Genomic DNA, 26,485 nt, shown 5'->3' with positions numbered 1-26,485 from the left:
CAAAAGTCACATTTTTATTCTCACTCTCTTATATTATCTGCGTCAAGCTCACTTCACGCTGCAACACCACAACAAAACACACCCAAAAGTCAGTCAACTATATAATATTCCACATTTAATTGTCAACAAGCTAGACCAAAATTTCAACGATCCACATTTAAAAAGTCAGGTTTTGAGATAATGTGAACCGTTGAATTTTGATCAAACCTACAAAAATTAAAACTTGGAGTTCTTTTTATTTTTAATACGTACGTTTTGCAGTTGGTGGAGGCGCTAATCTTGTAAGGAATACTAACTCCACACTTGCCGGGTAGCGCTGCGGCATTGTTAGGGTTGACTCCGGGGATGCTGGCGGAAAGCTGTTTCAGGCAGTTGCAAGCGGCCTGGCGGTCAGGGGTGGTCTTTGCCAAGTTGTTGACGTTCCTAATGCCGTTGCAGCAAGCTGGAGGCACAGCTCCACCGCCACTCACGTAGGCTATGCATGGTGCAAGGTTGCTGGACACTTGGCCACATGTTATGGCTTGAGCAATGGACACGCTCACAACCATGCACAAGGCCACCACCAAAGCAAGCTTAGTCATGGCAGAGTAAGCCATCTCTCTCGACTATGATGATGATATCGAAGGAAAAAGGAGTTTGAAATGGATTTGTAAGCACTTGATTTGAGAAACTTGAGAGTAGTGACTATTATGGCACCATGCTCTTGTGTTTATATAGAGAAGAAATTAGGTGAATTATTGATGTGATACATGAATTATTGATGCCTACTTATTACATTAATTATTATTATTGACTGTTAAATTAAAAATTATAGTATTTTATAAATAAATTCATTCTAACATACAAAAAAATTTCTAAAAATAATGCTAATACGATGTAAGTAAAATATTTTTATTTCATATTATAAAATTGAGTTATTCATCATATTAATTCTTGTCTTTAAATTCACAGTCGTGTAACATAAATTAGATAAGGTAAAAATAAATTTCCCCAACAGTTGTTAACCTTTTACAACAAATGTGCAGTTGTGAACAAAAAAAATTACACATAAAATATGTGTAGGAGAGTTGGGAGGGAGTTGGTTGGAAAAAAGAAGCCACCTTGTCTATAGCCTAGGTTTGCCAAACTAAAGGTCCGTCCCAGGCCTGATCCTCTACCAGTCAGGTGGCTTATGCATGGCAACATGGCTGCAGTCACATCGCTACACGTTATGGCCATGGCTGAGGGTGCACCCACCACCATGCACATGAGCAACACAAGAACTGCTACCTTCATTGGTGCACCAGAGTTTGCCATATTTGATGAATAAAGTACATGTTAAATCTTGACAAGTGAGCTCCACTTTTTATTTGTAAGTGTCCTAACGTTTGATCACTTTCAAAATAAAGAGGTCTACAATTTGGATTGGTAAACAAAAACGTGGCCTAACGTTTCAATCCATGACCAACAGTAACCAATGGTTGTAAGTGATCTCGAATTTTCTTGATTAGCCGAATCGTTATTGAAAGGAAAATGCTATGCTTATCACATTTTTTATACCACATTGTGTACCACCTCTTTAATAAAGTTGGACTTCATTGTATTGATGGGCTCCACCTCTATTAGAAAAGTGATACACAACGTAATATAAAAATGTGATAAGTCTAGCATTACCCTTATTGAAATAGCCCAATATGGCAAGACATTGGTTCGGCTTGGGCTGTCATCAACAGTGTGAGTTGGTCCAATTGGTCTATGTGTGTAATGATCATGAAAGAAAATGAGATAAAGGAGTTTAATCTATATCTTCACCAATTGACAAATTATTTTTTCGTTTTGACTGCACTCATTTGTTAATTGTTGATGTTATCTTGTCGCCTGAATACCTAATTATAATTATCGATGGGAATAACTTTTCTATTGAGATGGGCGATAGCAATTCACCATTAACTATTGAATTTAATTTAATAGAGGTCCAAAATTTGTTGCTCAGATGAGCTACTTTTGCTATTTTTAGTTTCGTTTTTTTAAAGAGGAGAAAGTTAAGTAAAAGAGAAAAGAGAACAACATTTCTTTTATTATAAATTCCATATAAGTATTACAATATTCATCACCATGTGGATGAAAATCGAAGTACTAGGGACGATGAGGAATCACACTTTGTTTTCATTCTCATATTATTTGGGGCCGAAAAATTAATCTCCCATCAAGTTCACTGCACGCTGCAACACAACAACAAAACATAGCAAAATCAATAAAATACTACCTTTTTTTTCCTTCATGAGAAACATGTATTAGTTAAAAACCAAGTTAATTTGGAGTTTCGATGACATGAAACCGTTACATCAAAATGCAATGGTTGGCAGTCAAATTAGATTAAATTTTGATGCAACCCTAGTTGAGCACTGTGGCGTTTTTGATACTTACTTTGCGCAGTTTGGGTTGGGGCTAATCTTGTAAGGAACATTGACTCCACACTTGGCGGGAAGCTCTTCTGCCAAGGTTGGATTAACTCCGGTCAAGCTAGGAGCATTCTCTTTCAGACAATTGCAAATGGTCCGGCGCTCAGCGGTGGTTCTTCCCAAGTCATTGAGGTTGCTAATTCCTCTACAACAAGGTTCAGGGACAGCACCGCAATTCCTCAAGTAGTCTAGGCATGGAACGAGGTTGTGGGACACTTGGTCACATGTTATGGCATTGGCTATGGGTACACTCACCACCATGCACAAGGCCACAAACACAGCAAGCTTAATCAATGCATAGCTAGCCATAAAAAATGACTTTGATGCTCAGAGAAAAAATTGTGTATGAAAATTTCACTTGATTAGTTTGGGGACTTGGGTGAGTAGTAAGGCAACATAGTCTGGTGATTTATATAGAGAGGAAATTGGGTGAATGGAAGGTCGAGTGACAAGACTTATCATCGAATCATTGGATAAATATGTTGGTGTTGATGAGTTATTTCTGAGTGAAATTTGTCACACTATCATATAGTGTTACACTTCACTCGTTATGTTTTATCTATTGATATTATATGTATAAACTCGTTATCTATGGCTAGCATGTGGATTAATGTGTACTTATTAGATTAACTATTAATATTAAGGTGAGTATAATTACCTTGGTAACATGGTAAAAGAAAATGTAACCATCTCTTAAACACATGTGAATTCAGGTGGGAACAGAAAGTTTACATGAGCCAAACACGTGCGTAGGAGTTGGGGAGAGGAAGTCGGTGTTACAGTTGAGTCCCTTAAATGCTGTTAGGCACAGATTGATCAAACTTAATTATATCCTAAATAATCTGCGCAGTTCAGGTGGTGCACCGACCACCATGGACATGACCAACATACAGCCTACCATCTAGCTTCATTGTTCCGGTTGGTCTGTAAGATTGAGATATTTACCATCATAAGCCCTAGTTCCCCATTTTTTTAAAAACACAATATACATGCAAAAGACTCACTAATATTGTGATTTAGAGTATTTATCATCGCCTCGGTGGGAAAAAAAAAACACAATATACCAATAACTCACTATTTGGATTTGGTCAGTAAAAAATCTTGCCAAAAACCATAATTGAACAGAGAATTGAATTATTATTCAACGAGCACGAATCCGTGTGGGTCCAAACCCACATGGGGGCAGGCATTCTTGTACAGTTGTACTGAACCCTTATAAAATATACACGTCTTAATTTGTATCTCCGTGGACTTAAGCAAGCTAGTTTTATTTTTGTTTTTATAAATATTTTCTTAGATTATTAGGATTGAGGAAGAGGGATTTGAATAATTATAGGAAAAAGAAGATTACTTAAACATAAATATTATTAGTTATACAAAGATAAAGATTACATAGAATAACTTAACGATTCCGTCGTGAGGAATCCCTAAGTGGATCACATAGCCACATTTTTATTCCGACTCTCTAATATTATCTGCGGCCGAAAATACTTGTCCCATATCAAGCTCACTTCACGCTGCAACACCACAACAAAACAAACCCAAAAGTCAGTCAGTTATGTAATGTTCCGCATTTAATTCTCAACAAGCTAGACCAAAATTTCAACGATCCACATTTAAAAAGTTAGGTTTTGAGATAATATGAACCGTTGAATTTTGATCAAACCTACAAAATTAAAACTTGGAGTTCTTTTAATTTTTAATACGTACTTGGCGCAGTTGGTGGAGGGGCTAATCTGGTAAGGAATATTAACTCCACACTTGCCGGGAAGCGCTGCGGCATTGTTAGGGTTGACTCCGGGGACGCTGGCGGAAAGCTGTTTCAGGCAGTTGCAAGCGGCCTGGCGGTCAGGGGTGGTCCTTGCCAAGTTGTTGACGTTCCTAATGCCGTTGCAGCAAGCTGGAGGCACAGCTCCACCGCCTCTCACGTAGGGTATGCATGGTGCAAGGTTGCTGGACACTTGGCCACATGTTATGGCTTGAGCAATGGGCACGCTCACAACCATGCACAAGGCCACCACCAAAGCAAGCTTAGTCATGGCAGAGTAAGCCATCTCTCTCGACTATGATGATCGAAGAAAAAAGGAGTTTGAAACGGATTTGTAAGCACTTGACTTGGGGAACTTGAGAGTAGTGAGTAGTATGGCACCATGCTCTTGTGTTTATATAGAGAAGAAATGAGGTGAATTATTGATGCCTACTTATTACATCAATTATTATTATTGACTGTCAAATTAAAAATAATAGTATTTTATAAATAGATTCATTCTAACATCATAATTTATACAAACAAAAAAATCTCTAAAAATAATGCTAATACGATGTAAGTATAATATTTTTATTTCATATTATAAAATTGAGTTATTTATCATACTAATTTTTATCTTTAAATTTACAGTCGTGCAACATAAATTAGATAAGGTAAAATTAAATTTCCCCACAGTTGTTAACCTTTTACAACAAACGTGCAGTTGTGAACAAAAAATATTACACATGACCCCCAAAATATGTGTAGGAGTTGGGAGGGAATCAGTTGGTAGTTGGGGTGGATTTAATGCTTGCGGTACTATGTTCAAGTTTTAAGATTGCAGTTGGATCCCTTAAATGCTCTTAAGCACAAATTTAGCCTAATCACATAAATGATCCCCCAACTTACTACCTACATGAAAGAGAAGGCCAAAACAAAGAGAAATCATGTTCTTTTAGATATTTTTCGTATCAATTTTGTGACAAGCTAGCTCATGTTATATATCGAACCAAAAAAAAATCCTGTTATGAAGACACGACATATAAATTATAATGTAGATCTTATGTTATTGTGTCATTTACAAAAATTGTCACACTTGATTGAAACTTTGTTCCTCATGGATCATGACTATCCCAAAAGGGTAAAACCAGGATAATATCGTATTAACCTTGGATAATGTCTTCCCCCAGTTTCGCTGAAAAAAAAATTATACTTGGCACCTCAAACTTATCTCTGTTCAAAACAGGGCTTGCTGTCAACTTAGTTAGGTGCACAATCAATAGGTCGGGGTCCCATGATATTAATGTGAAAGGGTGCACACTGCATAATTGATTTGTTTCACTTAAATGTTTCTTGTTGACGTTCGAGTACACCAGAGCCGTGTCTCCCCTGCCATTCGCGTTTGCTCCAAAACCAGGTACGAAAAAACTTTTGGTCATCAAAATCTATTGTTTTTATATATGTTTGTAAAACGAGGCAAATTATTAAGAACCATCTCTTTCATGGTAAATCCGACCGACTTTTCAGCTTTCCAGCTATTTGTTCATACACTCACTCTCTTGAACAAAAAGTGTAACATCTCACATCGAAGAGGGGGTGATATATCTTATATGTACATGCCCACCTCTATTTAGCACAAGGCCTTTTGGGAGCTCACTGGCTTCGAAGTTATAGAAACTCCGAAATTAAGCAAGTTTGGGCTAGAGTAATCCCAGGATGGGTGACCCACTGAAAAGTTGCTCGTAAATTCCCATAAACAAAACCGTGATGACAAGGGGCCCAAAACGGATAATATCGTGCTATGGCGAAGCCGATTCGGGATGTGAGAAAAAGCTTTATCCAAATATTGCAATTTGTAATTTGTTAGAATATCTTCTTTGAATACCTTAACTTTTAAAACAAGAAATTTATTTTTGGTACTGATCATGACATTTCATTTGATTTGATTTAAGTTTCTTGACCGTTAGATACAGCCTTGGATAGGATCCACCCCATAATATTCTTCCACAAATAATTTTTTAATTTGTCAATAAAATTTCGCATGAATGAATATGGTCCATCTCTATGAATTAAATTTAACAAAATATCAAATAAGTGTGTGACTTTGGGATATTATGGTATATGGCCCCTATCCCTTCGAGGATACTGAGCCTTCAAACAAATGAGGAAAAAAAATTATATATTTAAACAAACGAACTAGATTAATTAAGATTGTTCTTGCAAATGGAAAAGAAACGAACGAGATCCAAGATTGTTCTAGCATATGGAAAATAAACGAACGATATAGATTGCCTGAGGAAGATGGCAAGAGCCATCATCACGTACAAGTACAACCACAACCGACTGATATCGGTGACATGCACGAAAATAAAAAGAGATTAGAACGACAGAACACTCATTCTTTATTCTTAACGTAGCCTAGCTACTTCTACTATATTATCATCTCATATCATCCTTCCACATGTTTCTCCGTATCATCACTTCACTTCACGCTGCAACACATACAAAACCCAAAATAAATAATACGTAAAGTGTGTTTAAATTTTAAAACATAATATATAAAAAACTGTCAGATTATTTGATGAACAAAATTTACCTATTGCAGTTCGTGGAGGCGCTGATCCTGTAGGGAATTTTGACGCCACACAAGGAAGGAAGGGCAGCAGCGTAGCCTGTGTTTATGCCTTTGACTGCGCCAGCAACTGTTTTCAAGCACTTGCAAGCATTTTGGCGATCAGCTGTGGTCGTGGCTGAGCCGACCAGTCTTTTGATCCCGGGGCAGCAGCCCCCAGCGGGTACACCTCCTCGCTGGAGGTAACCCAGGCATGGAGCAAGCCCGGCCTGAATCTGAGGACAAGTAAGGGCTGCCTCGGTGATCAAGGGTGCAGCCACCACCATGCACATGAAGAGAGCACAAACCACCTTAAGGCTAGCCATGGCAATTGTTGTAGTGTTTCTTTCGCTTGGGGTGCTCTGATCAGTTGAATTAATGTTGGTGTGTGATGTATGGGGTGCAGAGTGTGGTGTTTTTATAGGGAAAAATAGTAGTGGGAGGTTGTGCTTTTCTGTGTCCAGAACTAATGGCACTGACTGTAGACGTCTGGTTTCAATGCCCTCCAAAACGCATGCAGAAGATGATCGAGACTCGATGTGCATGCATTGCTATAAACGACAGTCTCAGCTCATAGAAAGATGTGTTGGGTTATCAAAAAATCCCATTGTTCATTTCATATATTTGCAAAAAAGGAGAAAAAATTGCAAGGTGAACAAAGTTTATCCACACAATTATTTCAAGTACCATATATATTTTTTTCTTATTTGATTCGATCCCTCGTTTTGATCAAATTTCTAAAAGTTATTTCAGCATTTAACTTGGAATAATCTAACAATTATCTTTTGATGTAGTTTCTGGTTCTTTAACAAGAGAATGAGATTGCAAGAATGTTAGAAAGATGTAACACATGCATGCATGTGTTCTGGAATTTCTAATAAAATACTCATATGAAAAATGAATTCAACACAAGTAGATCTAGAGGTTACGTTTACGTGTGGTTCATCAATTACAGGCGCCCGAATTCAGTTAACATGCAAGGATGGTCGCCTGTAATTGGGGTAAGAGTCACAGTCATAGCCTCACAGGCAAGGTTGGTCACCAGCTTTAGGATCGTGGTCAAGCTCATAGAACATGGGCAATATGAATTGGGAAAGGTTGGTCACCATTTTTTATTTTTTCTTCTTTGTCTCCTTTTGTTGGTAAAGTTACTGCTTTTCTAGGGTGTAATTGTCATTGAGAAATGTAAAATGTAACCCTCTTCTATCGCTTATTAAAAAAAATTAAATTAAATTAAATGTAACCTGACTGACTGCTGGTTGGTAGTTGAACTTGAATGCATTACTGCATTAATTGGCAAAATTTGACATTTCCTGAGGCAGGGGTTCGTCTTCCCATGCTGCGTTGTTCAATTTTAATGTAAATTTTTTGCAGATTATCTGAATTTGTATATATACGTTTTTATTCTTGATAATTGCTATGAGTCCCGAATATAATTATGTGAAATTGATAGAACTGAGTCTCACATTTCTTATAGCATTTGCAAAAGAAAGCAAGCATTCTAAATTAGGAAAAACAGTAGCTGTACCTTGTAGACTATTGTCCTTGGGTTTTGCAACAACAAGAGCAATTGAATAGTCATCGATCTCTCTGACTGACCATTACCAATAATATTTGTTACTATGGGTTAGTGTGCCACACCCACACCCACACCCACACCCACACCCGTTGATGTGTAAGTGAGCCGACCACATTGACATTGCGCCATGCCTTTTCTTTCCTACCGAAAGCCAACAAGCAATAACAATGGGTTGTGGTCCACCCTCCTTCCACGGCTGCCCTCCCCTGCATTATTCATTCATATTTCCAGCAAACTAACTAACTAGGGTTCTACCTACGTTCACATAGGCCTTGAAGATTGATAGCTAGAAATGCTTTCGCAATCAAATGAGTAAAGTCTTCTTTTCCTTCCTATAATTATAAGACTGATAGTTAGAAACCCTAATTTCACTTTTTTAATCAAGTGTTGTTTTTAACACAGCTAATATTGTGCATTCCTTGTGGAAAAAGAAGGCAAAAATATATTAATATGCACCAATGAAATAATTGTGATGAGTTTGTAGTTATTGTGTGCCTCCATGTTTGTTGCATCACTATAAAACTGGTTACATTTTACTGTTTTGGCACGAGTGAGACACCAAACACTAATCAATGGAGCAAATTAAGTCGCTTTGAGTTTCAAAAGATAATGTAAAATTTGACCATACTTTCAAGAGCAAATTAAGTCGCTTTGAACTTCAAAGGATAATATAAAATTTGACCATACTTTTAAGCCACGCTGGAGTAAGTAAGCCAAATAAATACTAATAAATGAATAAGTATTTTATTAAAAAAAAACATGAAATATTTCCTTTAAAACATTACTCCAAATAAATATAAAACAGTAGAACCTTTGGCACTAGTCATATGCATTGTGAGGACAAGAAACACGTTTACCTAGAGAGAAGGATGGAGCTGAGCCTCGAGGCAGTGTCGGTATCACAAGTAATGAAAGAAAGACAGAGACACGCGTCCATATATCCTGCATTTCCGACACGTCGTACGTCTCTGTCCTTCGTTTATGATTGATTCGGACGACGGAACGGAAGATGGGAGACTGACGAGTATACGGACCCTCTCGTGAGGCCTCTATTATTTCTCTGAATGGTTGTGGGCCCACCTCATATGTGGTTGTGAATTCACCATCCAATTCAAATCCGACAAGGTTACCTACCAATTTGCCACCGTTGATTTTGTTGCATCTTTTTTCACATTCTTCAAGTTTTTTATTTTGTTTTTTTTAATTTGTAAATTGATAACATATTCAAGGGGGGAGCCCAATCAAACTTTTGGATTTGTACATCAAGTTTGCCAGTTATAGCCGCCCTGTTGAAACGCCCACTTGATTTCATTGATGTTCAGGTTGAACAACAAAATCTTGGAGAGTTGGGTCACATGCAAACTTCTTACTAAGGAGGGCCCAATGCTGCATGGGGATCAATAAGGCCCTTTGTAAGATGAATGAGGCACAAGGTTGACAAAAAGTCAACACAAAAACAAAACGGAGGTTGACGAATCACATTCCTCTTAATCTGATGACGGTAAGCCGTTGATGCGTTGTAGGACACACGCATTATTCTCAATTATATTACTTTTAGTTAGTACAAACGATAATCAAAATTATGTGGGAATGAGGTTTTTCACACACATACACACACACTATTATATTGTCATGGAGGTTCAAACATGAAACTATTAATTTACAAATTAAAACCCTTTTTAACTGGATTAGACCATGTTGACATTCACAACTATATTCTTTGTTTATATAGGCTGTAATTAGGGGTGGGCACGGTCCATATTGGATTGGTTTCACCTCAAAACCAAGGCCAAACCAATTACAATATGACGGTTTGGTTTGGTTTGGATAAAAGTTATAAATAAAACTGAACCAAACCAAACCAATTTAAGACGGTTTGGTTTGACCGATTTGGGCCTAAGCCCAATTCTCTTTCTTTTTGCATTTTTTCAACATTGTTTGCCCAATTTTAACCAACAAATTCACAACTTGCTTAATACATAAATCATTTTTTTAATATACGAAACCATCCTAAAACTCAAAATGTCAAAAAACTTCATATTTCACTAACTAATATAGTTCAATTCAAATTTTCATATATAGTAATTAACTAATTAGAGTATTACTCATGTAAATAAAATATAAATAAATAAATATACACATAAATGGTTTGGTTTGGTTTAAATCGGTTTATAAAAGTTCAAAACCAAACCAAACTAAATCATATACGGTCCGATTTAATCTTTAAATAATTTAATTTTTTTCTTGATCAAAACCAAACCAAACCGATAATTATAATTTCATTCAGCCAATTACATTAATTTGGCTGGATTGATGCCCACCCCTAACTGTAATCCATTAATTGTTAGGTCAGGCTCTATACCAAAATCACAAATAGACTGGATATTGGTCCGCATCTTGGCCCATATATTTAATAATCGAATTAATATGAAGGCCATATCTTTTAATTTTAGAGCTGCAAGGCAATAGAAGTCTATGCAAGTTGCAACCATCAACTTACTCATTCTCCACCATATCTTTTCCCGTGGCCCCACAATCACCATTCATATCAGGCAATTGTTGCAATATTATCTTCGAAATTATATTCTTGCAACGCATATTTGGGGACGTGGCAAATGCTATAGCTCCAGCAAATACATGCAAAAAGGCCCTTCTTATATTGTTCATGAAGAGATTGGTAGATTACCACTCGACCAAAAGTTTAAGCTGTCAATAAGGCTGTCCGAAAGAAAGACAGAACAAAGACTATAAAATCGGAGTTGCAACGATATTATGTTAGATTATCACTCTCTAAAAATTTAAGTTATCAGAAAATGAGCCAACAATGTATATCAAATGAATGAAGATAAAGTTGTTTAAACATCATGCCCCACTAAATTAATTAATGAAATATGCATCCCCCACACATGAAATCCAGCCACATTCTTCGTTTAAGAGTTTTAGCTTGGAAATGAATGCTCAGGAGGTCGAAGAAGCTAGAAACTCATTATCCATTTAAAACTATAACTATATATATACCCGAACATCTTCTCATAAACAGATCAGACAAAGGTACTTGCTAAAGAAGCAGAACTAAGAGTCTGTGTGACACATATGCCAGCTTGGGTGGTGAAGTCGAGGGTTGAATTTTTGGGGAGGGAATGGAACTTTGTGGATATAGGCACAATCGTTTTCCTTTCCACTTTGCATGTCCTTGTTCTTTTGGCGCCATTTCATTTCAACTGGAGGGCATTTTGGTTGGCCGTGGCACTCTATTATCTCACAGGCCTAGGTGTCACTCTATCTTACCATAGGCAACTTTCCCACCGGAGTTTTAAGCTTCCCAAATGGCTTGAATATTTCTTTGCCTATTGCGGTGTATTGTCAGTTCAGGTCTGTGAATCAAATGTGACAAGTTTTAATTGTAACACTTTATTTTTTATAAATTTTTATATACGGTTTTGGTTTGCAGGGAAGTCCAATTGAATGGGCGAGCACACACAGGAATCACCACCAGTTTACTGACACGTGGGACGACCCTCATAGCCCCATCAAAGGATTGTGGTTTAGTCACATTGGTTGGCTCTTTGATTATCGTTCTCGATTTGGAAGTGTATAGAAAACAACACATTCTTTCTCTATCTCTCTCAACATGCACTACGTAACATTTTTTTAACACCTAAGTTGATTTTTGCAGTATGAAGGACGGCTAAAGAATGTTGATGATTTAAAAAGGCAGAAGTTCTATAGGTTTCTTCATGTCACATACCCGCTTCACTCAATAGCTTTTGGAGTTTTACTATATGCCCTAGGAGGAATGCCCTTTTTAACTTGGGGATTGGTAAGATTGCTCCTAATGTTGTTTTTCTTTGTTAGTGAAGTGCTAGCTTTGTTGAGCAAAATAATAAAATTCTAGCTCAGCCTTGAACCGACGTTTGGTTTTCTTTGTTTGCAGGGTGTGAGGGCGGCATTATTTGCCCATGCTACTTTTGCACTAAATTCAATTTGCCATAGATGGGGCAAGAAAGTATGGGATACTGGTGATATGTCTAGAAACAACTGGTAATATTGTAGTTTTTATGCACTCAAATATTGTAGATATTTGTGTATTTGTGTATTCAAATAATATTTTGTCATTGCATGTTTAGGGTATTTGGATTGCTTACACATGGAGAAGGTTGGCACAATAACCACCATGCTTTTCAATACTCAGCTCGGCATGGCTTCGAATGGTGGGAAGTTGATGTCACTTGGTATGTAATAAGATTTCTTGAAATTGTTGGTTTGGCAACAGATGTGAAACTCCCAAGTGAGACTCAGAAGAAACGAAAAGCTTTATCCAACAAACTCAACGAGGAAAAGCTTGAAACACAAGTGAACAACACAAACCTTGAAACCGAAGCCAAAAATGAATGACGGAAGCTCAAACTTATGCTCCAAACATTTTACCATTCTTTTAAAGAAAGCTTCAATTCCTATGTGCTTTCATCTCATCATAATTAACAAATATTATATGTTATGGCCGACGTATGTCAGGCTATAATAAAATGTAAAGACAATGTGCAAAATGTAATAATGTATACAATTCAATATATGATGTCATCGTGTGAATAAAAATAAGAAAAATTTGTATAAATGTCACCTGAATTTTTAGTTATATGTGTGATTACCACTTGAACTTCTAATTTTTACTATTAATCACCTGAACTTTGCAAAGTGTAGCAATATATTTTCTATTGTAACTCCGCTAAAATTACAATTAAATAAAATCACATGTTGAACGTGTGATATTTTTTAAAGGACATTTTCATCAATTTATTAGAATTAAAAAAAAAAAACAGAATTCAACCTAATTAGTTATCCCCCAACCTCCCCCCCACTCTCTCTCTCTCTCTCTCTCTCTCTCTCTCTCCAACTGCACAAACTGTAATATCCCAAACCAAAAATTCATAATTAAGGAATATTTTATTTTACGAGCCCTCGTAATATTTTATTAAGAAAAAGGTGACTTTTTGATCGAGAAGGAATTTGACAATTCCGCTTGATCCATTGCGTAGAGCACGGTGAAACGAGTTCATAGACACGTAGTTGGCCCGAATCAGAGTTGTAACGAGAAAGTTATGGTCAAAAGAGTCTCAGTGGCACAACCGTAAATATTTCAAAGTTGGGTCTATAAAAACCAGCCAGCCCTCTCTCTCCTCTCGCACGAAACTGCCCCGCCTTGCTGGCGCCGCCTCAGGGCACCACCGGCCACGGGACCGGTGGCGATGGAACCGCCGTCGAGTCCCCTATCCTTCCCGACCCTTTTCAGCCGGCTTCACGGCCTGTGCTGGCCGAAAAATGCAGAAAAGCGACGGGAACTCACCCGAACTTCAACGCCGTCGATCTCCCTCCTCCGGCAACCATTTTCGTCGACCCAGGTATGGATTTTGAACCTCTCGATCTGTTCTAGCTGCCTGTTGGGTCGGATTAGATCGATTTGTAGTGTAGCCATCGGATTTTGAGATTGAAGTTTCAGTCGATTTTCGGCCTCCATTTTCGGCCACTTCCGGCCACTTTTCGGGGTATGTCCACGAACAAAAGTGGCTCCAAATGGGGTGTTTTACCTAGGATAGAAGTTTGGAGCCTTGGTTTTGAGTTTTTCCGGCGACCCGAAATCGCTTTAGACACCCATCGCCGCCGGCGCGTGCTGGGGTGCGTGGGTGAGGGTAGTGCAGTGGCACTGTATCTTGTTGCGACCCTTATGTTTTCACGAGCGCGTAGAATTTCACGGATCTCAATTTGGATTCCGTTTGAGCCCCGAACGGAGTTTCCATATTGTGCGATTTCCGGGTCCAATATTACCGAACCGTTGGATCGCGCTCAATTTCGGATATGTTGTTCCAAATAATTTTAGGATCGTGTAGGATTCGACGGATTGTGAATCGGAGTCCCGGATACTCCGAAATCGCGAACCCTGGGACTAGGGTTTGGAAATTGTATGATATCACGATCGTGGTCAATCCGATCGTTAGTTTCAGACCAAACTTGCAGGATATGGTTCCTCAAACGTGAGGAACTTAAAGCAACTCTCAGATTGGTCATTGGAGGTCATGGACCCCACGGGGTTCCGTCTCGACCAAGGTGGAAGTTTATCGCTTAATGAAGTCTCGAGTCTTTTCAGACGATTGTAAATATCTGAAATATCTAAGTGGGCAGGAAAATGACTTTAAAGTTAGTGCACGCACTTCTAGAAGTCGGGGGTCAGAGTTTTACTTAAAAAGTTATACCGAGCAGTTTTATTAATTAAACATTCATTATGGTTTACCCAGGCACCCGGGACCAGACATGCCTGCAGGAGAGACCGTCAAGAGGTCTAGCGAGCTCGGACCAGGAGTGAGTGGACTTACTTCCATAAATGATTTTATATAATTGAGTTGTATAAATGATTTTATATAAATGAGTTTATATAAATGATTTTATATGATTCTATATAAATGAGTTTTTATAAATGCATTTCTATGAATAAATTTCATTATTTGAACTTGATTAAGTTTTATGGAATGTTTTCCGAGCATGATTTATGCCGTAAAGTATTTTTATTCCTATGCTGCTTAGTTGAGCATGCTAAAAAGTGATAAAAAGCAGAGTTTGAGAATTTTACCAGAGGAAATAGCAGTTTAATTTCAGATCTACTGAAATGCAGTTATTTAGCAGACTTTTTCTAAAATATTATATTTTTTAAACCACCATGTACCCAGCTATGGTGATTACCCTCAGTTGGACCGATGTCTACGGACATCCAGTCTAATTTTTTCAGTTTTGTCAGTGCACTTGACATTGCCTCACGAGTTTCGGGGACGCTCTGACAGTGAGTGCCAGGATTTGCAGCTCGGCAGACTTGGTGTCCCGAGACCTGCCAGGATTTGCGGTTCGGCTGACTTTGTGTTCCCGAGACCTGCCAGGATTGCGGATCAGGCTGACTACCGTCCCCTGAATCCTGCCAGAGCGGCTCGAGTCGACTTTGTGTCACCGAGACCTGCCAGCGGATCAAGCTGACTATAGTCCCCTGTATCCTGCCAGGATTTGCGGCTCGTATAGACTGTGTGTCGCCGAGACCTGCCAGGAAAATTGACGGAATTACAGGGGTACATCCGAGTGGTAGTTTTGATTGATTGCAGTGCTTTGATTCAAGTTTTGAGTACATTGCTTTTATACAGGTTTGATTTCAGTGCGTTTATGCGAATTTGGATTTCAATGCTTTCATGCAAGTTTTAATGCTTTTGAAAGCGATTGCATATATTTCTATAAATATGTAACAGCGTTGATTTTAATATGTTTCAAAGATAGTTTAGATATTCAGTTTTACTCAACTGTATCTGATTTCATTGCTTTTATGCGAGAATTATCGAGTTCGAATATGATTTACATATAATGCCTTGAGTTTAGTATGCTTTAAATGCAGAATACGTAATTAGATTTACTTCACTAATTTTTTTTACAATGGGGGTTAGTATATTCTTAGATATTTTATGAACCTTTATTTTTGGTCCACTCACACTTTCAACTGTTTTGTGCCCCCAGGCTGTAGCGTGCACAAGACATCCACCACCGGGCCATCGTGACTTCCGCGCCTTCTGGTTCAAAAGTGTTGGTATGTAAAACAATTAAGTGATCCGTAAACTATCAAAATTGCTCTGATATATTGCCCTAAAGCGAGAATGGAACTTTTGGCATATTTATTGAAGTGTTGGCAGTTGGTTGTGTAGATATTTTGCTCATTCTGACAGGTGAAAATTTTGGGATTGAGCAAATTACAGGGGAGACTCTGCCGAAATTTCGGTAGAAGTCAAGGTCAAAATTTTAAGAAAAAGGGCAAATAGGTCTTTTGTGCCCGACATTTGCCAAGTGTCGGACACGCACAGGATTCGACTCGAATTCCAAAGCGAAATTTGATTCGGGTCCTGTCACAAACAACAGGGCAAACTTTGCAAATCAATAACAATTCAGCAATATTTAATTGATTTCTTTATAAACGGTAATTTAAATTAATAGAAATTTTAACGGAGTTACGCGTAGATGGTAATTGCTACATTTTATAAAATTTAGGTGGTTAATAATGAAAATTAAAAATTTAAGTGGTAATCTCGCACATGCTTAAAAGTTCAGGTGGCATTTATGCAAATTTTTCTAAAAATAAGGTAATTGAAATTCCTTTGAACGTTCCGTAAAAATGAAGAGAGTTTCAATGGGATCAACTATACCATACAAACCTTGAAAAGTCCAAAAATTACAGACATATTAAAATAGTTACACAGATAAATAAATTTATTTATTTTTTTTATAAAAAAAAAACTGACAATTTTAGGAAATTTACTACTATCTCAATTCCATTTCTACAATGTACATGTCAATCCGGACATATCATCATCTTCCTAACAAGAGCCCTTAGTTGGACGGCCAGTAGGTCAACCAATCAATCTATATTATCTATCCCTCATATCCATATTCATGTGACTTCAACCCTCCAACAATCACTACACGTCAGTTTATTGTTTCTTCTTACTCTCGTGATTCTTCTTACTTTTCACAAACTCCCCCACCCCACCCTAAACAAAACATGATTAAACTATATTATCATCTAAACTTTGTGTTTTTGGGTTGACATTTGCCTTTAATAGTTATGAGCTTGTCGGTTTAGAGGAAAGGAAAATTTAAATTTAAATCCCAAGTCAAAAGTCAAAGCAATTATGCAAAAAGAGATAAGAGCACGAGTGAGTTGGAGAGTTGGGTCCAAAGAAGACCAGATCAAGGAAGGAGGGCCCAACATATAACATTTTGCATGTGTTTATGTTAATATTTTGATCAGATGGTGATTGGTCACCGAGTTTGAATCAAAACCATTTAGTTTGGTTGTTCAATTCCAGGTCGGCTCAACGTGACAACCGCACCCAACCAAACTATTCATTTCAATGCTCGACTAATATTTCTCACTCTTTTTTCCTTTACTATATATGTAGCCTCCCTTTCACACACACACACACTCTCTCTCTCTCTCTCTCTCTCTCTCTCTCTCTCTCAGGCACACAAATTGAATCAGATAATTGAACAATGGCTATGAAAGCAATGAACATCCTGCAATTTCTCTTGCTTATCCTCCATCTAAGTCTTCAAGCCACACATGGCATTGGCAGATATGGTGGTGAATGGCAAACTGCCCATGCAACATTTTATGGTGGCAGTGATTCTTCTGGCACAATGGGTAAGCTAGAAATTAAAATGATTGATACTGGTTTAATTAGTTTCACGATCCGAAATGAGCACTTCTACACTCACTAAATTTGTTCGTGATATGATCGTGACAGTTTTTCATTTATTCAAATTTCGAATTATTATAATTTATAAATTGGTGAGTATAATATTTTGTAGGAGGGGCATGTGGTTACGGAAACTTGTACAGCCAAGGCTACGGAACTAGCACAGCAGCTCTAAGCACTGCTCTGTTCAACAATGGTTTGAGCTGCGGGGCATGTTATCAATTAAGATGCAACCATGAGAGTGACCCCAAATGGTGCCTCCCTGGTGGCATCACTATCACAGCCACCAACTTCTGTCCTCCTAATAACGCTTTGTCCAATGACAATGGTGGGTGGTGCAATCCTCCTCTTCAACACTTCGATTTGGCTGAGCCTGCTTTCTTGCACATTGCAGCCTATCGTGCCGGAATTGTCCCCGTACTCTTCAAAAGGTAACATATCTTAGTTCCAAAAATCATGGATGGTACATATGTTATGTTGTTAAGTTGTGAATCTTGAGATACAACTATACTAAATTTTGTCTCATCAGATTAACGATTAGATTGACAGTCTGACAACATAACATACTAGATTGTCTGAGAAATGAAAATTCGCGTCGTAAACTTAATTAGATGTAATTGGTTAGGGAGATATTTGTGTTGCTTACCTAGTTGTAATTTTCTTGTTTTAGGGTTCCATGTGTGAAGAAAGGAGGCATAAGGTTCACCATGAATGGTCACTCATACTTCAACTTGGTGTTGATAACAAATGTTGGGGGTGCAGGGGATGTGAGAGCAGTATCGATCAAGGGGTCTAAAACAGGGTGGCTGCCAATGTCAAGAAACTGGGGCCAAAATTGGCAGAGCAACTCCTACCTCAATGGCCAAAGCCTCTCCTTTAAAGTCACCGCTAGCGATGGACTCACACTCACCAGCTCCAGTGTCGTGCCTGCTGGTTGGAAATTTGGACAGACCTTTGAAGGTGGTCAATTTTAGATAATCTGTGGACAAGAATTACTTATACATAGACTTGTTCATAAATCATGCATAAAACTGCTTTGCAGTTTGCATCTTTGATTTTGTAAAATAAAATTATAATGTAAGTAAAATCAATGAAGTTAATTATGATCCGTGGAAATGAAGGAAACAAGTGCTCTACAGCATGGTTTCTTTCATCAAATCAACTCGAACATATCAAACTTTACTTACAAACATATTTCAAGAGGCAGTATCTACTCACACTCTAAAACAACCCAAAGACACATCCTCTTCTCATTCGGTCCATCACACAGCCAAAGGTTACATTGCAGGATGAACATCAAAAGACACTGCCTCTTCCCTAACAAAAACCACCACTGCACATCAATCATGCAAATGTATAGACTCAATAATTTAGCAACGAGTATTTCACTCTCAAAACAATTTTTCCTTTCTCCACACCAAGCTTTCCACCCGTAACCAACCAATGACCTGGATCATCTTGCGGCCCCTTGCTCATCTCGGACATGTCCACAAACTTCACCAACTTGTTTCCCGCAACATTTTCTCTTGAACCTGAACTTGAGTCACTGGTGGACGTCAGTTTCTTTGACTTTTCTTTTGGGGTATGATCCCACAAGGATCTTCGTATAGTGCAGCCTGGTAGCCTAGAATATAAAAGCTTCATGTACAAAACATTTCTTGATCCAAAATCCCACACTCCAAGCTGTGCTCCAGTGACTATGTAGACACCAGAGAGGTCACCTATGAAGGTCTCGGGGTTCTCAATAGGTGCAGTGCTCACATGAGAGAAGTTTTTCCATTTCACTGGCTCGAACCATCGGCTATCTTGCTCCTCGGGTCCTTGCCACTTGGGAGCACCAATTGCGACATGGGTGTCCCAATATGGTAGAAGGATCTTTGGAAGAGATGCTAAGTGTTGAAGATGGATACAAAGTCGATTCTGCTTGCTTCCTTCTAGACATAACTGTACACCTGTCACTGGCTTCCGTCCAACAGTTACCTGTGTGTAGCAAAATTTTGTTGAAAAGGATTAGATGAAATCACCTATGACAATTTGTAATTTGGACGGACTATCACTATGTCATTAAATCACGAATCAAACTCAGAACGAGAGATCACGAAATTAACAAATGGGTCATCTAGTTAAGTATCCTTCATCAGTTTCTTAAGGGCTATTTAGACATCTCAAGGACATGACTATTGTGTTTTACATTTGAGGAATTAAATTATAAGCATTTATGTTTTTATCATGACAATTAAGTTGCTAAAAAAAGTCCTTGCCTGTTCTTAGTGAGGAGAGATTGATTACTAGAAAAATTCCTTACCTGTTCTTGGCTGACATAAAGTTTTTGCCCCATTATGCTGAATTGCAAGGATGGACAAACAGGTTCTTTTCTTTGGGGGACCAGATTCCTGTCATATACAGGAGCCCATATTCGAGAAATTTGAAACTCTAGGAAATATCTCAGCTCTTCTATTGGAGGCTTATCTGCAAGAAGAATTTCAAAACAGTTAGCAGAATTACCTTATGGCTAATAATAGAGCACATTACAGGAAAAAAAAAACTATAATCCATCTAGGAGGATTTGGTTGTCTTACATTCAAGATAAAGACCAATCGCTCGAGTAAGGTGTTCCTTTCCAGTTACCCCTTCTAGGAGAGCTGTTATCGGGAAAAATGTCATCTCGATTACATCTGGAGAGGACCGGACAGTTCTTGCCCATCGGGTGTGGTTTTGCTCCAGATCGTCCCCTCCCCTTCTTCTGAAAATGACTGTGACATCCTGATCCAAGGTAATGAGAAATCACATATAGTAAGTATCACAACTTGGGAAAATGAAATTAAACGTTCAAAGAAGAAAAAATAAATGAATAAACAAAAATCATTAAGTGCAATACGTATACAAATGATAAATACTTGTAACATACTTCTTTCCCAGCAAGATATGGTGCAGTAGTGGGCTGAGGGTATATCCCTTGACTGTTATATAAACCAGAATCAACACCCTGAAACATATATTTTAAAAAAATGATAATTAGAAATTAGATTTCAAGTTTTTTAAAAAAAGGAAGCTATATTAAATAATGACAAGGAAAAGAAACAAAGCAGAACTAGCCTTATCATTGAATTTCATTTGACCTGAACTTCTATTGCTTTCTGTGTCTGAGAACCTCTGAGTTCCAATATCCTGGACATAGTTTTTGATCTCCATTGTAGACAAAGGAGATGACTGGTGTTGTTTGACATAAATTACATCTTTTCCACCAATTGTTACAGATGTGATGACATGGGTCCCAAAATTTTCAATAAAGCTGTCAAGAAAGAGTAGCCAACAATTAGGGAGCATTTAAAACTATTTTTTCACTATTTTTTCACCAAAGATCTACCTATTCATACCTTGCCAAAGATGTTGGATCCCAATTAGTCGGGACAGCCTGTTTCACATTTTCCTGCAACACTAGTGGTGTTTTGAAAAGCTGGACCTTAGCAAGTGGAATATAAAATCCATCCACAGAAAGGGTCTTCGTGGCTGCAGCATCAATGTGCTTTGAACCAGTGAAGCTAAATGCAAAGTTGAAACTCCCAAGAGGAAAGCCTCCAGATGCATTAGACTTTTGATTAAAATACTCAACCATCTGCAATCATTCGCCATGAGGAATATATTAAATAACTTCATGCATTGAAAGTATTATGCTGTTCGTTCTCTACATTATGCTTTAAGCTAATCAATTCTTTTAAGAGGGGTTCTCCCTCTCTCTTTATACACACACAGATTTAGAGGCAGTCACAGCCTCTTAAAAAAATGCAACGGACCACAAATGTTCTTGATCATAATCACGAATGCCTCAATACCACTCAAACAATCAAAGATGCTACTCTTGTGTGCAAGCTTTATTTTCCTAATTAAACTTAGAATTTGATCCCGAGTTTGGCTGGTAAACTAGCTCAAACAAGTAACTAACAAGCGGTGCTTGAACATTTTCTAGTTCAATACATTTTCAAAAGGAAGTAGACAATGTTTTATCTATTATGGGCGCAAGGTTATAAAAACTTGTCCATCACATATGAAACAACGAAGAACACAAAACACAGAGGTGGAGGCATTTGGAGCTGAATAATTTCCACTCCTTCAAATTAAATGGGTCCGATAATTTTTATAAAAAAAACCTAAGAAGTTTCAATTAGTTTGCTGCAACTCTTCATTGCTGATTATTCAATTTCATGACATATTTCTCAATGAACATCAATCTCATTAGTTCAACACTTATCCACTTTCACCACAATCTCAGCATAGTAAGCTGTTTGCAATCTAAACTTAATTCACAAACTCCTAACCCCAAACCTTAATGCACCTACAACATGCAGACATCCACTAAACCCTCAAAGAAAGTACAATAACAAAAGGCTAACATAAGCTAATAAGCATACCTCATGGAAGCTGCAGACTCCAGAACTCTGACGCCCCATGGATTCCTGAGACTGCTTGATGTCCTTAGAAACATTTGGCACAATTATATCATCATAAAGGCAGAGATCCTTAGTGTGCTCCTCATCAAGCTCTAGTATCCTAGACCCTGCCACTCCCTTACAGTAGAGCAACCTTGTATCGAAGTTCACGTCGAAGCCTCTTCCTAATGCCTGTACGGAGTTCACAGCTGTATGCAAAGCTGCTGCATTTTCTCCCATTTCTCATCAGAATACTGTGGAACACCTCACTTTTCTCTGATCAGAAGCAGAGACAGCTAGGAAAACTGACCCAAATCCAAAACCCAGTTCCCTATTCGGGTTGTTGAGCTCAATTAGAAGAACCAAGCTGGAAACTTTCCCGGAAACCCACAAGCAATTGGATAATCATAACGTTTTGAGTATTGGGTTTTTGAAGATTTCTCTGTTCAACCATTTTCTCAAGGAAGCTCAAGACTGGTTCTTCAGCAGACTCTTCTCTCTCTCTCTCTCTCTCTCTCTCTCTCTCTCTCTGTGTTCTTCTAAGTTGACTACGAAAAATCTTTAAATTGATATATTCACGAAGCTGAAGCTCTATCTCCTCCTCTAGATCTCAAATCCATGGAAAAATTATCCAATTTTTCATTCTCTTTCTGTGTGTCTCTCCACAATTCTCTCTGTAAATTTTGCTCTCTACCGTGTACTTTCTACCACTTTGCGAGTTAACAACAGAGGGCATTGACTTCAAGTATTTGTTTTCTCACATAAATGTGTGAGTGCATTTTCCTCGACCTTAACGTTTGCTTTGACACGTGCATCTCTGATTTGATCAGACGGTTCTGAGAAAGTCGGCAAAACAGTCGTGTTAGACTTTGATTTGGTCAGGTAGGACAGAGACCTATGGGATTGGAGCTCAACTATTGGTTTCAACTTTTTTATTTTCCCCTTTCCTCGGCGTCCTCCTCACGAAAATCTCTCCACGACTCAAAAATGTCGGATACAATTCAAACTAAAAAGTTGCCGTTGCCAACTAAACTGATACTCAGAATCTGGGTTATCTGAATAGGGAGTGCTAGTAACTTTCTTTTTAATTTTCTCTTTTGATCTTCTTTTCATGACAAGTATTACTTTCCTTACACTTAAAACAATGTCATTAATACATCACACAAACTAATTTTTGTTTTTCAAGTTTACCCTTATTAAATGTATTAATTTATTTTAATAACAAGCTAATTTTTTTTACAACTTTCTTATCACCTTGTTAAAAAATTAAATAAGAAAATAAAAACTGAAGTTTTTAAATTTTTTTTTCCAAAGAGAACTGTGTGTTTTGTTAAAAACAAAAAAAATATGATAACAATGTCATGTAACAAATTTTTTTTTTTTTTGTAAATTCTAAAAAATGACGTTTTTCTTATTTAATTTTTAATAAGTGCTAAAAAAGTCGTAACAAAATTTGAATAAAATTGAAGGAAATATAAAAGCCAATACATTTTAAAAGGGTAAATTTGAAAAACAAAAACTAACTTGTGTGATGCATTAATGACATTGTTTTAAGTGTAAGGAAAATGACACTTGTTATGAGAAGAAGGGAGAATGTCCAAAAGAGAAGGTTAGAGAGAATGTTGCTAGCATTTCTCTATCTGAATTAGGCCAAAAACTAGTAATTTTGGGTAAATAAAAACAAAATAGTATGGCTTTGCATTGTGTGCACATCTAAAAAAGGCTAAGCTATTTGACACTTGCAAGCCTTCCCCTAACTCAAAAAGACAAAGGTCTACTTTGGGTTCTAGTATTTTCCTTGGAAAAAGCTGCATTTGTTTCTTCCATATAAAGGAAATGCTTTCAATCAAATAGATAAGTTCAGCTAAGTTCAAGACCTATCCAAATAGCTGACTTTACTGCCTACCGCAAATGGTATGCATGTACAGAATTTTGAGATCCGGGATTTGAGATCTCTTTGTATTCAACAAATCTTACCCATAAAAAGCAAACAAAAGAGCCATGCACTTTGCAGTGGGGAAACCTCAAATTACCCTTTTACAAGTGGAACCTTTGTCTACGGCCAGAAAAGTAAATTAGATAGTGACATCAATGACACCCTTCAGACCAGAGTAAGAGTTGATATATATATATTTTTTAATGAAAGAGTAAGAGTTGATATTGATCAAGCATCATTATTCTCATCAGTCTTTTCAAGACCCCAAGGTCACACGCCAACACGCACGCACAATGTGCAGGCAGAGCACCATTGCCTGCTAGGGCAGCCACATGAAGACATGAAGACCTGACACTTGCTATGACAAGGTCAAATTTTCAAGGGAAATAATCAGGTGGTCCTTGGACCACCATTGAGTAGCAACTTCAAGTTTGCCAAGTTGCCATCTATCAGTGTCTCAAGGAAAACTAAAGTTCCAGCCCCAATATGCACGCATCAATGAGGATGATAGTTGAGTAATATATTACTAACGGCATTTTTTTATTGGTAAAATTACATCTGTTACAATTTTGTTTTGTTTTGCTGACAAATTATCCATAAATGACATACATACCAAGTGAATGGCTTCCATTATTTCATGTCAACATGGCTGAAGCCGTGCGTTTTTGGGACTTCCTTACAAATCATCTCATTCCTCAATCGCTCAACATCATCCCATCTCTCTGCTTCAGCATAGATGTTTGACAACAAAACATAATCTGCATCCCTTAGAGGCTCCAATTTGGCAAGCTGCTGGAAGCTTTGCTCTGCCAATTCTACGTTTCCATGTACCCTACAAGCACCCAACAAGGTTCTCCACAACAAAGAGCTTGGCCCGGAGGGCACAGCTTTGATCATCTCGAACGCTTCGTCTAACAATCCCCATCTGCTGAGAATATCAACCATGCAACCATAATGCTTCTCATCAGGCACAATCTTGTATTCTTGAACCATCTGATTGAAATACCGGCGTCCTTCTTCCACCAAACCCTTACGGCTACAAGCAATTAAAACACCAATAAACGTAATCCGGTTTGGTGTAACTTCACCAAGCTGCCTTTCCATAGCCGCAAACAATTCCAAAGCCTCATTGCAGTAACCATGGACGCCCAAACCCACAATCATGGCATTCCAGCAGCCAACAGGTTTCATTTTCAGCTCACCAAACACTTCCCAAGCTGAACTCAATTTCCCACATTTAGAATACATATCTACAAGGGCAACACCCAAATACCCTTCAATCTTATGGTGCTGTAGGTTCAAGGACTCGTGAATCTTCCTCCCAATCTCCAATGCACCAGTTTCAGCACAAGCACCCAAGATAGATATAAGCGTAACTTCAGTAGCTTCCACCTCAGCAATTTGCATTTCACGGAAGAGCTTCAATGCTCCATCATAATCTCTAACCTGAACATAGCCAGCAATCATCGAATTCCAAGAAACCGAATTCCTCACAGGCATCTCTCGGAAGACTATTTTTGCAGCCTCAATGTTGCTCAACCTAACATGCCTTGCTAATAAAGTATTCCAGGAGACTACATTCTTCTCAGGCATTGACTGAAACAGATAATCCGCGGATTCGAAATCGGCAACCTGATCATAAGCTGTTAACATTATGTTCCAAGAAGAAGCACTTCTGTCAGTCATTTCGTCGAAAACACAGCGGGCAAGTTCCACAGACCCACACTGAGAATACACAAAAATCAACGAATTCTGAACATACAAATCACGATCAAAGCCCAACTTCAAAACCCGGCAATGAATTTCACTTCCCTTACGATCAATAACAAAGCCACAATCTTTCACCTCATCTTCTTCCATACGTTTCATCACTCTAGCACAAGCCTTGAGCGCAAAATTGTATGTGAAATGATCAGACCTAACATTCGTTTCCTGCATATGGTTGTAAATATGTATAGCTTTGATGGGGAAGACGCTGTTGGTGTAAGCCCTGATCATGGTGTTGCAGGTGAAGGGGTCGTCCATGGTGGTCTCTTCGAACAGGGCTTGAGCGTGCACGAGGCAGCCTAGCGGTGACAGTGATGCGAAAGCAACGAGCTTTGCGACAATGGATGTGTGAGTAAAGAAGAGACCTGTTTTCGTGAGGAAACCTTGGGCTGCTTCGACTTGTTTCATGGAAGAGAGTTGCTGAAGCTGAAGAAGCTTGGAAAGTATGTGGGAAACGGCGAGAGTCGCACTCAACATCTTCCATTCCGAAAGCTCTGAACTTGATGGCTCATTTGGATCATCACTATATATTGGATTGAAATTAGGTACTCAAAACGACGACGTATGGTTTTAAGTTCTGTTACGACTATTTTACCCATTATTGAAAATCTTGATCAGAATTCAGATGCAATGCAAAGACAAAACACTTTGGCTGGATTCAGATACTTCATCACCTAGAAATCCAAATACTGAAAATGATTT

The 26,485-nt window shown here is 38.1% G+C and overlaps 8 protein-coding genes across 8 annotated transcripts; 2 read left to right on the top strand and 6 right to left on the bottom strand.

The window, feature by feature from the left end:
- On the bottom strand, positions 1-681 carry LOC117631563 (non-specific lipid-transfer protein 1-like). Its single transcript, XM_034364794.1, has 2 exons — positions 253-681; positions 1-58 (listed from the first exon to the last, which is right to left on the bottom strand). The coding sequence occupies exons 1-2, from the start codon at positions 594-596 to the stop codon at positions 49-51; spliced, it is 354 nt and encodes a 117-aa protein (XP_034220685.1). The 5' UTR covers positions 597-681; the 3' UTR covers positions 1-48.
- A 1,345-nt stretch (positions 682-2,026) lies between these two features.
- On the bottom strand, positions 2,027-2,840 carry LOC117631769 (non-specific lipid-transfer protein-like). The gene is made up of 2 exons (XM_034365062.1): positions 2,407-2,840; positions 2,027-2,201 (listed from the first exon to the last, which is right to left on the bottom strand). Exons 1-2 carry the CDS (start codon positions 2,748-2,750, stop codon positions 2,192-2,194), a joined length of 354 nt encoding a protein of 117 aa, XP_034220953.1. The 5' UTR covers positions 2,751-2,840; the 3' UTR covers positions 2,027-2,191.
- Positions 2,841-3,774: 934 nt separating this feature from the next.
- On the bottom strand, positions 3,775-4,587 carry LOC117630738 (non-specific lipid-transfer protein 1). The gene is made up of 2 exons (XM_034363478.1): positions 4,152-4,587; positions 3,775-3,958 (listed from the first exon to the last, which is right to left on the bottom strand). The coding sequence occupies exons 1-2, from the start codon at positions 4,493-4,495 to the stop codon at positions 3,949-3,951; spliced, it is 354 nt and encodes a 117-aa protein (XP_034219369.1). The 5' UTR covers positions 4,496-4,587; the 3' UTR covers positions 3,775-3,948.
- A 1,842-nt stretch (positions 4,588-6,429) lies between these two features.
- Positions 6,430-7,444, bottom strand: LOC117629506 (non-specific lipid-transfer protein Cor a 8-like). Its single transcript, XM_034362008.1, has 2 exons — positions 6,785-7,444; positions 6,430-6,680 (listed from the first exon to the last, which is right to left on the bottom strand). Exons 1-2 carry the CDS (start codon positions 7,342-7,344, stop codon positions 6,671-6,673), a joined length of 570 nt encoding a protein of 189 aa, XP_034217899.1. The 5' UTR covers positions 7,345-7,444; the 3' UTR covers positions 6,430-6,670.
- Positions 7,445-11,471: 4,027 nt separating this feature from the next.
- LOC117632083 (palmitoyl-monogalactosyldiacylglycerol delta-7 desaturase, chloroplastic-like) lies at positions 11,472-12,907 on the top strand. Its single transcript, XM_034365472.1, has 5 exons — positions 11,472-11,750; positions 11,830-11,970; positions 12,055-12,198; positions 12,313-12,419; positions 12,506-12,907. Exons 1-5 carry the CDS (start codon positions 11,472-11,474, stop codon positions 12,771-12,773), a joined length of 939 nt encoding a protein of 312 aa, XP_034221363.1. The 3' UTR covers positions 12,774-12,907.
- A 4,472-nt stretch (positions 12,908-17,379) lies between these two features.
- Positions 17,380-18,761, top strand: LOC117633035 (expansin-A4-like). The gene is made up of 3 exons (XM_034366706.1): positions 17,380-17,598; positions 17,766-18,084; positions 18,324-18,761. The coding sequence occupies exons 1-3, from the start codon at positions 17,448-17,450 to the stop codon at positions 18,625-18,627; spliced, it is 774 nt and encodes a 257-aa protein (XP_034222597.1). The 5' UTR covers positions 17,380-17,447; the 3' UTR covers positions 18,628-18,761.
- LOC117633034 (MACPF domain-containing protein CAD1-like) lies at positions 18,747-22,827 on the bottom strand. The gene is made up of 7 exons (XM_034366705.1): positions 22,063-22,827; positions 21,031-21,269; positions 20,750-20,945; positions 20,562-20,639; positions 20,233-20,416; positions 19,959-20,122; positions 18,747-19,633 (listed from the first exon to the last, which is right to left on the bottom strand). The coding sequence occupies exons 1-7, from the start codon at positions 22,318-22,320 to the stop codon at positions 19,016-19,018; spliced, it is 1,737 nt and encodes a 578-aa protein (XP_034222596.1). The 5' UTR covers positions 22,321-22,827; the 3' UTR covers positions 18,747-19,015.
- Positions 22,828-24,503: 1,676 nt separating this feature from the next.
- Positions 24,504-26,300, bottom strand: LOC117630120 (pentatricopeptide repeat-containing protein At4g18840-like). The gene has a single exon (XM_034362867.1). The coding sequence runs from the start codon at positions 26,258-26,260 to the stop codon at positions 24,647-24,649; it is 1,614 nt and encodes a 537-aa protein (XP_034218758.1). The 5' UTR covers positions 26,261-26,300; the 3' UTR covers positions 24,504-24,646.
- Between the last annotated feature and the right edge of the window lie 185 nt (positions 26,301-26,485).

Source organism: Prunus dulcis, chromosome 6 (genome assembly GCF_902201215.1).
Source record: "Prunus dulcis chromosome 6, ALMONDv2, whole genome shotgun sequence".
NCBI lineage: Eukaryota > Viridiplantae > Streptophyta > Magnoliopsida > Rosales > Rosaceae > Prunus > Prunus dulcis.
The sequence above is the reverse complement of the archived record's forward strand: the minus strand, read 5'-3'. Positions and strand labels throughout refer to the sequence as shown.